This window comes from Podarcis pityusensis (genome assembly GCF_964106645.2).
Source record: "Podarcis pityusensis genome assembly, chromosome: Z".
In the NCBI taxonomy this organism is placed as follows: Eukaryota; Metazoa; Chordata; class Lepidosauria; order Squamata; family Lacertidae; genus Podarcis; species Podarcis pityusensis.
In genome coordinates, this window is record NC_138044.1 from 718042 (window position 1) to 732293 (window position 14252).

The window sequence follows — 14252 nt, forward strand, 5'->3', positions numbered from 1 at the left end:
CAGGTGCCGCCGCAGCTGATCGTGGACCTCCTGCAACTCCGACGCGAACGCATCTGCTGTCTGCGGCTCCCCCTCCCCCATTCTTTCCAGTCCCGGGAAGGTTCTAGGGTGCCTCCCGTTGTTGGCGAAGAACGGCGTGACCCCCGTGGACACGTGCTTCGTGTTGTTGTAGGCGAACTCGGCGAGAGGCAGGTAATCCACCCACGTCGCAGGCTGTTGATTCGCATAACATCTCAGGTACTGCTGCATGATGGCATTGACCCGCTCCGCTTGCCCGTTGGTCTGCGGGTGTCTAGCCGACGCCAGGTTGATCTTGACGTTCAGGAAGCCCATCAGCCTCTGCCAGAAGTTTGAGATGAACTGTCGCCCTCGGTCGGACAGAATAGACCGCGGCAGACCGTGAACCTTGAACACGTGGTCTATGAACAGTTTGGCGGTTTGTTCCGCCGTGGCCACCTTCGCACACGGAATGAAATGTGCCATCTTGGAGAACAAATCCACCACCACCAGCACAGCCGTCTTGCCCCTCGAGCTGGGCAGATCCGTGACAAAGTCCAGGGCCACTCTCTCCCATGGTTCGAACGGAGTTTGCAGCGGTTCCAGCAGTCCGGCCGGCGGTCTGTGCACTGGTTTGGACCTCTGGCAGGTGTCACACCTCGCCACGTAGTCCGCGACTTCCCCTCTCATTCCGGGCCACCAGAAGTCTCTGGCTACTAATTCCACCGTCTTCTCCTTGCCAAAGTGCCCGGCAGTGGGCGCGTCGTGCAGCTGCTGCAGTACCTGAGATGTTATGCGAATCAACAGCCTGCGACGTGGGTGGATTACCTGCCTCTGGTACCAAGCCAGCGTCGGGCTGTGCTTGTCCAGCCAACTCATGCCCAATACAATGGGCGTGTCCGATAGTTGAGTGACATTGAAGCTGATGATTTCCCTGTGATTCCCAAGTCGCATCACCATTGGTGGCGTCTGCTTCACCACTTGCCCCCCTAGCAGCTCCCTGCCATCCACCGTGACAACCTGCAGGGGCAGCGTGGCAGGCAGTAACTGTATAGCGTGCCGGTCGACAAAGTCCTGCCCTATAAAGTCCGCATTGCTTCCGGAGTCAATGGTGATTGGCACGTCCATGGTGATTCCATTGGGCAGCTGGAGCGACGCGGTGAGCTTCACTACCGGTTTGGGCGGGAGGGGGTCCATGGGCTGTAAAATCTCTGGGGACTGCTTCACTGACACGTCTGGTTGGGCCCCAGTGCCTCTTCCTCCAACCAGACTCCTTCGTTTCCCTGCTGTGGTTGTCCTTGCTGCGTTGCTGCAGTTACCATTGCTGAGGCTGCAGTGTGCTTGTGGAGCCTCTGGGGACACTCTTTCGCCATATGCTGTGGATCATCGCAGATGTAACACTTCCTGTTCCCTCTAGGAGGCTTCGCTTTCACTGCTGCCGGTGCTAGGGCTCTGGCTGCTGACTGAGCCCTTGCACCTCCAACCTCCATAGGTTCCGCTCCTCCTCCTGGCGGAGGCGTGGATTGCGCACGCGCTGCTTCTCTGGGAAGGAAGGAGGAGCCCCTGGCTGGTTCGCGCCCTCCACGCCCTTCGTCCCTGCTCCACGGACGTCCTTCCAGCCGCACCCCCACCGCCAGCGCCCTCTGAACGATCTCCTGCGTGGTCCGGGGTCTCTCCCCCCTCGCAATTTCATCTTTAACCGAGCCGTGCAATCCCTCCCAAAACAGGTCTCTTACAGGAGCCGAATCTCTGTCCCATTCCAGGGCACTGACCAAAGCGAAAAAGCGGGCATGGTACTGCCTTACGCTGGCCCTCCCTTGCTTCAGTCCATGTATCTCCTGCCGAGCAAGATCCACGTCAATGCTTGATAAAAAGCACCCATCCATCGCTTTAATAAAGGCATCCGCATTTTGGAGCGCCGGATCATTATCTCTCCACAAATTGCGCAGCCATGCTTTAGCATCTCCATGCAAATGGGACATGATGAATCCCACCTTCTCTTGCTCATCTCTAAAGTCTTTGTTCAGCAGTTGCAGTGCACACATTACATCTGCTCTAAAGTTGGGGTACTGTTGCAAATTCCCATCGAAGTGAGAGACCAGACCGCCTGTTCGTCTCCCCAACCCAATCCCCTCCGGTTTGGGTGTCAGTTGCCCTTGCTTCGTAAGCACTTCCAACCTGACCTGGAGATCCCTGTAGGCGGCAGCTGCGTCCTCCTCTCTCTTCCTGGATGCAAGAGCCTCGGCATTCAGTCGTGTCACTGCTTCTCTGAGTTCCACTATCTGCTGTTCGGCCGTCATGTTGTCTGCCGTTCGTGAGCTCGCTAGTAGGCACCCGCTTTCTCTCCTCTCCGCGAGGACGTAGATGCCCACAATCTAGGGATGGAGCTTACTGTCAGAGCTGCTTCCAGATCCTAGCTCACAGAGGATCACGCTAGCCAGCGATCATTAAATAAAAGTCTTTATTGAGTTACAGTTTCCATTCTCAAGCTGCTGCGTGCAACTCTACGTCTCATGGTTAGATCGGCGAAGCTCCATCTGAGTCTCCGCCCCTTGTACACCAACTTAATATCCTAGCCTTGCTCCACCTTTTCCGCCTGACTGTTCTTCTCTGGGTCCCTCTGCCCCCCGGGGTCTCTTCCTTCCGGGATTCCTCTGACGCTGACCCCCCTGACTCTTCTCCCTCCTTTCGGCGGGCTTTAGGACCTGGCTCCCTTTCCGGGCTGCCTACTGCGCCACCTTCCTGTGCATTTGAACTTGGCACGCGCGCCCAACCTTCCACCTTCCGTCTGACCGTTTCTTCGCTCCCCGATGGAGGTGTGGCCACTCCTGACTCGTGCCCTCCCCCCTGTTGTGAGCTGCCAGCGCTTGATCCCTGGCGCCCTTCCTCTTCCCTGCTCTCTGGCGGTGACGCTGGTCCTGATTTCCAACTGCTCCCCTCTGAGTCCCCTCTGGCTCTATCTTCCTGGGGTGTCCCCCTAGGCTCCCCCCTTGCCCTGGCCACTGGTGCTCCTTTCTGTGAATCTTCTGATTCACTGGAAAGACTCGGAGATCTCGGGTCGTCGTCATCACTCATCTTTTCTTCTGCCTCCTCTCCCTCGCTCTCTGTTTCCTCCCTTGCCCTTGCCTCTGCTCCTGAACCCCTGACAACATGGATAGGAAAATAAACAGTGCCCTCGTGTGGCCAACACTGGAATAGACATGGATAGGAAAATAAACAGTGCCCTCGTGTGGCCAGTACTGGAATAGACATAGAAAGGAAAATAAACAGTGCCCTCCTGTGGCCAGTACTGGAATAGACATGGATAGGAAAATAAACAGTGCCCTCGTGTGGCCATTACTGGAATAGACATAGATAGGAAAATAAACAGTGCCCTCGTGTGGCCATTACTGGAATAGACATGGATAGGAAAATAAACAGTGCCCTCGTGTGGCCAATACTGGAATAGACTCAATAGGAAAATAAACAGTGACCCCGTGTGGCCATTACTGGAATAGACATGGATAGGAAAATAAACAGTGCCCTCGTGTGGCCATTACTGGAATAGACATGGATAGGAAAATAAACAGTGCCCTCATGTGGCCATTACTGGAATAGACATGGATAGGAAAATAAACAGTGCCCTCGTGTGGCCAATACTGGAATAGACATGGATAGGAAAATAAACAGTGCCCTCGTGTGGCCATTACTGGAATAGACATGGATAGGAAAATAAACAGTGCCCTCCTGTGGCCATTACTGGAATAGACATGGATAGGAAAATAAACAGTGCCCTCGTGTGGCCAATACTGGAATAGACATGGATAGGAAAACAAACAGTGCCCTCGTGTGGCCATTACTGGAATAGACATGGATAGGAAAATAAACAGTGCCCTCGTGTGGCCATTACTGGAATAGACATGGATAGGAAAATAAACAGTGCCCTCGTGTGGCCATTACTGGAATAGACATGGATAGGAAAATAAACAGTGCCCTCCTGTGGCCATTGCTGGAATAGACATGGATAGGAAAATAAACAGTGCCCTCGTGTGGCCATTACTGGAATAGACATGGATAGGAAAATAAACCTTGTCCTCGTTTGGCCATTACTGGAATAGACATGGATAGGAAAATAAACAGTGCCCTCCTGTGGCCATTACTGGAATAGACATGGATAGGAAAATAAACAGTGCCCTCGTGTGGCCATTACTGGAATAGACATGGATAGGAAAATAAACAGTGCCCTCCTGTGGCCAATACTGGAATAGACATGGATAGGAAAATAAACAGTGCCCTCCTGTGGCCATTACTGGAATAGACATGGATAGGAAAATAAACAGTGCCCTCGTGTGGCCAACACTGGAATAGACATGGATAGGAAAATAAACAGTGCCCTCGTGTGGCCATTACTGGAATAGACATGGATAGGAAAATAAACAGTGCCCTCGTGTGGCCAATACTGGAATAGACATGGATAGGAAAATAAACAGTGCCCTCGTGTGGCCATTACTGGAATAGACATGGATAGGAAAATAAACAGTGCCCTCGTGTGGCCAATACTGGAATAGACATAGAAAGGAAAATAAACAGTGCCCTCGTGTGGCCATTACTGGAATAGACATGGATAGGAAAATAAACAGTGCCCTCGTGTGGCCAATACTGGAATAGACATGGATAGGAAAATAAACAGTGCCCTCGTGTGGCCATTACTGGAATAGACATGGATAGGAAAATAAACAGTGCCCTCGTGTGGCCAATACTGGAATAGACATGGATAGGAAAATAAACAGTGCCCTCCTGTGGCCATTACTGGAATAGACATGGATAGGAAAATAAACAGTGCCCTCGTGTGGCCAATACTGGAATAGACATGGATAGGAAAATAAACAGTGCCCTCCTGTGGCCATTACTGGAATAGACATGGATAGGAAAATAAACAGTGCCCTCCTGTGGCCATTACTGGAATAGACATGGATAGGAAAATAAACAGTGCCCTCCTGTGGCCATTACTGGAATAGACATGGATAGGAAAATAAACAGTGCCCTCGTGTGGCCATTACTGGAATAGACATGGATAGGAAAATAAACAGTGCCCTCGTGTGGCCATTACTGGAATAGACATGGATAGGAAAATAAACAGTGTCCTCGTTTGGCCATTACTGGAATAGACATGGATAGGAAAATAAACAGTGCCCTCGTGTGGCCATTACTGGAATAGACATGGATAGGAAAATAAACAGTGCCCTCGTTGGCCATTACTGGAATAGACATGGATAGGAAAATAAACAGTGCCCTCATGTGGCCATTACTGGAATAGACATGGATAGGAAAATAAACAGTGCCCTCCTGTGGCCATTACTGGAATAGACATAGATAGGAAAATAAACAGTGCCCTCATGTGGCCATTACTGGAATAGACATCAATACTGGAAAGAGGGCAAGGGGCAGGAGGGGGGAAGAAAGGGCGTAAGAGGCGGCAGCGGCGCCATGTTTGTTGAGGGCAGCAGGGGCTAGACTAGATTTCTGCATCTCTGCATTTCAGGGGTCAGACTAGATGCCTCTGGGGGTCCCTGCGGAGAAGGAAGGCCGGAGGGACCCCCCCAAAAAATCCCCTCATGGAGGAGTCCCAACAGTGCCTGAGGGGCCTGGCTTCTCCTTATTATTATATATTATAATATATTATATTATAATATTATTATTATTGTTGTTATTCTATTATATAATTATATATCCTGTCATTTTATCCGGGCACCCCAAACCTCCAGCCCTCCAGATGTTTTGGACTACAATTCCCATTATCCCTGACCGCTGGTGCTGTTTGCTAGGGATCATGGGAGTTGTAGTCCCAAAACATCTGGAGGGCCGCAGGTTGGGGATGCCTGGATCCCTCAGCTGCCGGGAGTCCCTGTCTGGGTTTGCTGGGAATGCGTGCTATTAATAATAATGATGATGATGACGAGGAGGATGCTTCAGTTTGAAGAATCGTTACACTTAATAAATATATACGTAAATATACATAATAAATATAGACATTGGCTCGACCAAATGACTTAAACCATTCCTATCAGTTTGCCAAGAATTTCTCGATGACTCAAGAAACCTCATTTTGGAAATTTCTCAAAACCTCATTTTGGAAATCAAATGTAAAAAATCCATCCTTGATCCCGTTTCTGCCCCCCAAACTATCCCTTGGCGGGGAGTTCCAAAGGAGGGAGCTGCTCTCTGCAATGGAGCTTCGAGGGCAAGTCTCAGGGGGCAAGCAGGTGGATTTCGAGGGCAAGCTGAGCCGTGGCTCCAATTCGAACCCGGGACCTGAGCCTGTTGCCCCACAGGTTCTTTCCCCTCGGCGAGGCTGGTCTCTGCCCCCCAAACTCTGCAGACACCGTCCAACGCCTGCCTCTTCCCAGATCAGCAAGTGGCGGGCAGTTCCCCAGATGGTGCGGGTTGGAGAGCAAGAGGCTGGGAGGGCCCAGGACGCCAGAAGGTGCTGGCCTGCAAATCAAGTGGCAGGGAGTTCCCAAGGAGTAGACTTCCCCATCTCCAGAGGCGAGGGGATTTCTTCATCTCCAGTGGCAGGGAGTTCCCAAGGTGGCAAGCGCTGCAAGTCCATTCAGTCAGCTGGCAGGCGGGCCTAGATTTCCAAAGGGAGTTTTCGCCCCGGAAGAGGGCGGAACTCGAACCTGCAGCTTCAGCTCTAGCAGGGGATTTCAGCGGAGGGAGGGATGCCCTCGAAGGGGTGGCATCGCCGGAGACTTTTCAGATGAGAAGAATGAAATTTTTATATACAGGGCGGTTCACAGACCAATGAACAAATATTAATGAACAAATAGTATTTCTTATTATCATTTTTGTATTATCTTTTCCTATTCTTTATATTGTCACGTCGTCGGGTTGGGGGAACGGTGCCGGGTTCGAGTTTGGGGCAGCATGCGCACCCCACTCTCTCGGGCGCAGGTGGCGATGGAGGGGCTGTGCCGTCCTGTGGCGCCCGATGACCTGGAGCTAAGTCTTGGGAGTTGTAGTGCCGTGTGACCAAAGGGTTCTGGGTGCAAAAGAAGGCCAGGGGATCGACAGCTCTGGCTTCTCATGCGATTTGGAATCCGGCTCCTGCGGCTGGAGGAAGCCCCATGGCGATTGATGGAGCTGGGATTGGGCCGGGCCGGGCACCGACGGTGAGTCTCGCACGCGGTACCCCCATGCGTCTGGGGTGGGAGGCTTACGACCCTGCGAGATGGGCCAAGGGGATCGGAAGGAAGCGTCGCAAGAACGGTTTGCTCTGAGCCGGGTCTGGGTGCGAGAAACCGGGCTTCTCTCCTTACTCTTTTCATTTCTCTCTAGGGCGCCACATCTCCATCCAGGTGGGCGCCGGGCACCACGCCGCCCGCCTCGCCAACAAGACCCTTAAAGGCGCCGGCTGCTTCCGCTACCACAAGGCTTTCCGGGGAGAAAGCGGTGAGTTGGGTTTGGCTTGGGTCGGTGGAACTCCCTGCTGCGGGAAGGGAATTCTAGCGGAGCCTCCGACACCTGAACCCCCTGCCCACCTGACTCTGCCTTCCTTTCCCTCCGGGTGCTCCTGTCCGGCCCGCAGGGGGAGCGCGTGGTTTGGCGGGAGGAGAGGCTTCTCCTTGACAGCGGTGGCAAGTTCCAGGTAAGCCATCTCAGAAAGTCTGGTGCCTTTGGGACTGCCTGCCACTGGTGTTCCTATGATAATTCAACTTCCTTCTGTGAATCCTATTCAACTCCTTTAAATGGGATGGCGTTTGTCCACCTTTGGGACTGCCTGCCACTGGATGCCCTATCAAGACGTGGGGCTTTTCAGTTCGAAAAAGAGACTCCCAATTCCCCTTTGGGACTCCCTGCCACTTTGGAACGCCTCTGGGGTGAGACATTCAGCAGGTGTCGGATTCAAATTCCTTCCTGGCAGGAGGAGGTGCTGCTTTGAACCCATGTCTTGCAGGCGGTGCTGGAAGTGGGCGCTGGCGATTGGTCTGGCACGGGCGCCATCACGGTGGACAACGTAGCATACGCGGCCAGAGGCGGGTGCGAGGAGCGCCGCCAGGAGAGCGATGGTGAAGGGGAGGTCCAATGCTTGGGGGATCCGGGGTTTGAGAGACACACAGGCGCATACGAACAGAGGCGCCCCAGTTCGAGGGCTTCGGCAAGGTTGCCTTTCGAGAGGGGAGGCCCTCGCACCCGGGACTCCCCGTCCCACCCCAGCCCCAGAGGCAGCCTGGCCCTGAACTACCCGCTTTGCATTCGCAGGACCAGGTCCGGATGGTGGAGCTGCCCGTCGGTGTGCCAACAGACTGGCCCCCTTCTCCGCCTTGCTGGCGGGTCGGGCTGGATGACCCTCGGATCCCTTTCGGACTGGGCACCGAAGGCGGACGATACGAAACCAAGGAGAAAAGCACGGCGTTCTTTCCAGAGCCGCTCGTCTTGTCTTCCATGAAATAAAACGGGATTTCTGCCCCCCAAAATGGTGTGTCGGGGTGTCTGTGCACGAACAGAGCTCAGGGAGTTGGGGACGGAGATGGGGGAACAGCCTGATCCCGGGGCAGAGGAAGAGATCCGCCTTAGTCCCCGGTTCGTGGGGGACTGGACGCCTCTGGAGTCCCATCTCTGCATTTCAGGGGTCAGACTAGATGCCTCTGGGGTTCCCTATCTGCATTTCAGGGGTCAGACTAGATGCCTCTGGGGTCCCATCTCTGCATTTCAGGGGTCAGTCTAGATGCCTCTGGGGTTCCCTATCTGCATTTCAGGGGTCAGACTAGATGCCTCTGGGGGTCCCATCTCTGCATTTCAGGGGTCAGTCTAGATGCCTCTGGGGGTCCCATCTCTGCATTTCAGGGGTCTTTCTCCCTGTTCCCAATATATTTGTCTTAGACTTAGTAGGCTGGAAAAGACATCTACTAGAAAATAAACAGTGACCCCGTGTGGCCAATAGTGGAATAGACCTCAATAGGAAAATATACAGTGCCCTCGTGTGGCAACTACCGGTAATACGGCAAGAGGAAGTGGGACTTACAGGAGATCTCTCCAGGCTGTTTGAAAGATGATCCGGAGAAATGGCCAGAGCAACTGCAAGACTCCAGGACCAGTCAAGCCCTAAAACGCATCAGGCCGAGAGAACCAAGGGAGGCAGCGCAAACGCCCAGCAGACGCCTTCTAGAGAAAGAGACAGGCTTCAGGGTTAACCACAAAGTTCATTTGTTTGGCATCCACATTTGATTAAGTATGCGGTTGAGCAGTGTCTGAAACTCAAGATATATAGGCCCATTTTCATAGTATTAGATGCCCCAAACTGATATCATGTGCCCTGGGTTGCTGATTTATGTCGGAGCAGAGGCAGATGGGTCTTTGCAGTGGCACAGCTGGAAGGAGACGATCCTGCTTGGGCTGGTCAACTGGCCTTGCACCCCTCTGCCTGCCGACAACCACACCTCCCTTCAAGGAAGGCTCTTTCTCTTTCTTCTTTATATATCGGGAAGGGACATCTGCTAACAACATTTCTCCCTCCAGGCAAAGGGAAAACCATGCGCTTACTCTGAAGGCTCAGTAATGTCGAAAGTGCTTTTCCTTAGAGCACCTCTCTGCTCCAAGTGTCCCAAACTGGTGTGAAGTTGCTGGTTTGTAAATATTAATTTATTGATCTGAATTACTCAAATTGCTTCTAGTGATGGGGCTGGTCCCCATTTCTTCTTGTGGTGTTCAATTCAGAGTATCTGCTCAAAAAATCAAAGAGAAAGCAATGGAGGGTTGCCCTTAAGGCTGGAGTCTTCTAGACCCAAACTGGCTTTTGGGATGCTCCATTAGACAAACCAGCCAGCTCCCTGCCTCTCTAATTCACTGGGCATTCAAGGATTTGCTTGGAAATTAATTATCTTTTTAAATTTAGGCCTCTTCCAAAACATTTATCTTAAGATGTAACGTGCAAGTGTACCACTTTGGGATGCTAATTCATCTCCGCTTGGATTATGTGGATAAATCGATAGGTGGAAGAATCAATTACCTGGTTGATCTGAAGAAATTAAGTTCTCAACAAATTGTTAGTCACCCTTAGAAAAGAAAAAAGGAGACCTCACCAACATGGTGGAAGCCAGAAGGTTTTGCCCTACCCCAATCAAATAAATAACAATACTTTGCTGTATTTTTACTGTACTGTACTGTGCTGGTTAGGGGGGTCGGTGTGATATATCAGGACTGGGGTTGTTTAAAAATGTTCTTAAGTGTTAGATGTCTATTTCTGTTTCTATTTTTTCCCTTTTACCTTTATGCCTGCAGCTGACTTTTCCTCCACCTCCTCTTCTCCCTTCATCAGGCAAAGCTTCCTCCTCCTCCTCCTCCTCCTTTTCAGAGCAGGAATTCAGACCTAAGAAATATCAGTAAGGTCAATTATTTCACAAGAAGGGAAAGAGGGGTCCCCGTCCAAGCAGACATACAATATGTCCAGCCCAGATTGCAGTGGAAGTAAGAATCAAGTGTGGGAGCCATGAAGTCATGGCTCAGGCTTGTAGCGCCACCTGGTGCCTCGCTGACCTCAGTGACCTGCATGTCCGTGCCTTGCAGTGTATTAAGGGCATGACCCTATAAGGCGATGGGTGGGTTTAATCCATGACCGGATGTGAGACAATGTGAGACATTGGCAAACAGCCATGCGGCTGGAGAGAGACAAAGGATAATAAAAAAGCTACGGGAGGAGAGAGAAGTTCGAAAGGAGCTGCTTATACCATCCTGAAAATATTGCTGGCTCTCTGTGTCTTTATTTTATGCTAAACTGCGCCATTTGTAACGGCTGGCTCCGACAATCAAGTGGTAAAGGAGCCACAGACGACTAACGGGAAGAAATGTGCTTTCCCCCTGTTTCTTCCTTCTGAAGCACTTTCCCAAGAATCATATAATGGTGCGTCTAGCGGGAAGGGACCCCAGGGTCATCCAGCCCAACCCGATGCAATAGTGCAAAAGACATGGATAGGAAAATAAACAGTGACCCCGTGTGGCCGTTACTGGAAAAGACATCAAATAGTATTTCCAAACAGGAATTTGAATTTGGCTTTAAAATTATTTCCCCTGTCAAACTTTTAATTTATCTCATTTGGATTCTGAAGCATACAAATGAGCTTTACCTCCTGTTATCATCACAACAATAGTATGATGACATGTTTTTTGTCCTGATTTATGATTAATAAATCCATAGTTTGATTAATAAATCCATGGTTCCACAAGCCTCACGCCACTCTGTGTGCGCCGTTAGCTCGGCTTATATGTCCTGGCTTTTAAGCCTGGGTCGCTGATTTATGTCGGAGCAGAGGCAGGTGGGTCTTCGTGGCAGGAAGGCCGGAAGGAGACGATCCTGCTGGGTCTTGCTCCCCTCTGCCTGCCGACAACCACAACTCACTTCAAGAAATGCTCTTTCTCTTTCTGAGTCTATATCGGGAAGGGACCCCAAGGGTCATCCAGCCCAACCTGCCACCAGGCAGGAATTGGCAACCTCACCACCTTTGTGTCCCCCGCACAGCTAGATGCTGCCCTCTTCAATGGCCCTTGGAAGGCGATTTAGGGATCCACTGAGGGATCCACCCTTCTCCTGCAGCTGCCAGTTCAGTTCCGCCATGAAGCCCCCCTTGCCATCCCCTTTTGCTGCCTGAAGTTCTTGGGGTGACTGCTCATCTGCTAACAACATTTATACCTCCAGGCAAAACAGAAAGCAATGGAGGGTTGCCCTTAAGGCTGGGCTCTTCTAGATCCAAAGTGGGTTTTGGATGCTCCATTAGACAAATCAGCCAGCTCCCTGCCTCAAGTATTTGAATGCCCAGTGAATTCAAATATTATCATTTGTGTGCTAGTGTACCCCTTTGGGATGCTAATTCATCTTCGCTTGGATTATGTGGATAAATCTATAGGTGAAAGAATCAGTTATCTGGTTAAAGCAATGGTTCATTGGAAGAAATTAAGTTTTCAACACATTGCTTTGTCACCTTTAGAAAAGGAAAAAGGAGACAAACCTCACCAACATGGGGGAAGCCAGGAGGAGCTGCCCTACCCCATTCAAATAAATAAAAACACTTTACTGTATTTTTACTATGCTGGTTAGGGGGGTCAGTGTGATATATTGTTTAAAAATGTTCCTAAGTGTTATATGTATATTTTTATTTTTTTCCCTTTTACCTTCATGCCTGAAGCTGACTTTTCCTCCACCTCCTCTTCTCCCTTCGTCAGGCGAAGCTTACTCCTCCTCCTCCTCCTCCTTTTCAGAGCAGGAATTCAGACCTAAGAAATATCAATAATGTCAATTATTTTCCCAAGAAGGGAAAGAGGGGTCCACGTCAAAGCAGATCTATAATATTTCCAGCCCAGATTGCAGTGGAAGAAAGAATCAAGTGGGAAAGGAGCCAGCAGACGACTAACTGGAAGAAATGTGCTTTCCCCCCTGTTTCTTCTTTCTGAAGCCCTTTCCCAAGAATCATATTATTATTATTATTATTATTATTATTATGCATTTAGCTGGAAGGGACCCCAAGAGTCATCCAGTCCAACCCACTGCAAGGCAGGAATCTGCGAAGGAACCACAAGGGTTCATTTAATAATAATAATATTAATAATAAGTGGAGGAATTGGGATCTTGAGGAATTAGCTGGTTTCAAAACCACTGCTTCAAGCAGTGCTTCATCTGCACAATACACTGTTCAGGTACAGTTTTCAATACATTAAAGGCGGCCTGAGAGGGAAAGCAATGGAGATCTGCACTTTATTTTATATAAAGAATAAATGATTATTCTTATCCCAGCCAGTTCCTCTGGAGATGCTTCTTCCCCAATTCAAATAAATAAAAATACTATACTGTTAAGGCTTAGGGGGGAAGAGGCCGTGTCCCACTTGGGTGGGTGTGATTAATAATAATAATAATAACAATAATAATTTAACATTTAATGATACTCATAATTTATTATTCTTTCCCAGCCACCAGCAGGATATTTTTAAAAAACGAGAAAACATCACATACTCCAAACTTCCCTCACCCTTTTATAAGAATAACCATGATAATTGTTGGCAAGTTTGGGGATGGGATGATAATAATAATAATAATAATAATAATAAGGCTTTCCTTGGCCAACAATCCCTTCCTGGAGTCCCTTTTTGAGGGGAAAAGAGCTTTGGAAGGGAGGAAAGTGGCAAAGGAGGGGATTTGATATTATTTTTACAGCTGTCAAGTGGAAAGGATACATTCAGGCATCCAATTTGTAACATGTCGTCTGTCATTTCCGCAAAAAATACATTGTTTCAGATCCAGTTTCCAAGATACAGTTCGAATAAATAAAAATACTATGCTGTTAAGGCCATGTCCCACTTGGGTGGGTGGGGTTTATAATAATAATAATAATAATAATAATAATAATAATAATAATAATTTAACATTTAATGATAATAATAATGTACTGCTTTTTCCCAGCCACCAACAGAATATTTAAAAAATGAGAAAACATCATATGCGACAAACTTCCCTCACCCTTTTATCAGAATAACCATTATAATAATTATGATAGGAACTGAAAAATGAAGGATAATCCTCATTTATTCTCCTTTCCCAGCCGATCCCCACAGAATATTAAAAACGCGACAAAACATACTATATGACAAACTTTGCCTACTTTTCTAATAATAATAATAATGATTTTAAAAGTAATGCTAATAATAATTTATTGTTGTTTCCCAGGATGAAAAAGGCGCCCCAAAGGCGTGGGAAACAGCTGAGGAGAAGCAGCTGAGAAACAGCTGGGAGAAGAAAAAGCGGGAAGCGGCTGGCCCCGCCCACCGCCCGGCCTGGGATTGGCCCAAAGGCCCACCTATCGTCGCCAAGATTGGATTGAGCGAGGGAGTTGCTAGGGCGGCCATTTTGGACCAGGGCAAGGGGACTGGAAAGAGGGAGGCGAAAGAAAGGGCGGAAGAGGCAGCGGCGGCGGCATGTCGGTTGAGGGCAGCAGGGCCTAGACTAGATTTCTGCATTTCAGGGGTCAGACTAGATACCTCTTGTAGTCCCTGCGGAGAAGGAAGGCTTGGAGGGACCCCCCAAAAAAATCCCTTCTGGGAGGTGTCCCAACAGTGCCTGAGGGGTCTGGATAGGGTTAGACATAGTTAGGAATAAAAACAGTGCCCTCGTGTGGCCAGTACTGGAATAGACATAGATAGGAAAATAAACAGTGCCCTCCTGTGGCCAATACTGGAATAGACTCAATAGGAAAATAAACGGTGCCCTCCTGTGGCCAATACTGGAATAGACA

The 14252-nt window shown here is 49.6% G+C and overlaps 2 protein-coding genes across 13 annotated transcripts in view; one reads left to right on the top strand and one right to left on the bottom strand.

Moving 5' to 3' along the window:
* Positions 1-14252, bottom strand: part of LOC308468630 (uncharacterized protein) — a 35294-nt gene that overhangs the window by 14925 nt on the left and 6117 nt on the right. For 3 of the 10 annotated variants that reach the window (XR_013981740.1, XR_013981741.1, XM_080991040.1), the window contains exons 1-3: positions 12142-12446; positions 10244-10345; positions 9002-9138 (exon numbers count right to left, since the gene is read on the bottom strand). Coding sequence is in view for 1 of the 10 variants with exons in the window: in XM_080991045.1 (XP_080847171.1) it covers positions 10244-10291 (48 nt within the window). In the remaining 9 variants the exon portion in view is untranslated. Of the gene's footprint in view, positions 1-8970; positions 9142-10243; positions 10346-12141; positions 12447-14252 lie in introns of those variants that run through there. The other 7 variants (XR_013981738.1, XR_013981739.1, XM_080991045.1 and 4 more) reach the window with 5 other exon arrangements.
* On the top strand, positions 5266-8928 carry LOC308468628 (uncharacterized protein). 3 transcript variants are annotated; one of them, XM_080991036.1, is made up of 5 exons: positions 5993-7148; positions 7315-7428; positions 7565-7624; positions 7934-8045; positions 8239-8928. In XM_080991036.1, the coding sequence occupies exons 1-5, from the start codon at positions 7104-7106 to the stop codon at positions 8322-8324; spliced, it is 417 nt and encodes a 138-aa protein (XP_080847162.1). In that variant the 5' UTR covers positions 5993-7103; the 3' UTR covers positions 8325-8928. The 3 variants fall into 3 exon arrangements, with proteins under 3 accessions (XP_080847163.1, XP_080847164.1, XP_080847162.1); XM_080991037.1 differs by lacking the exon at positions 7934-8045 and having other exon boundaries at positions 5266-7148; XM_080991038.1 differs by lacking the exon at positions 7565-7624 and having other exon boundaries at positions 5989-7148.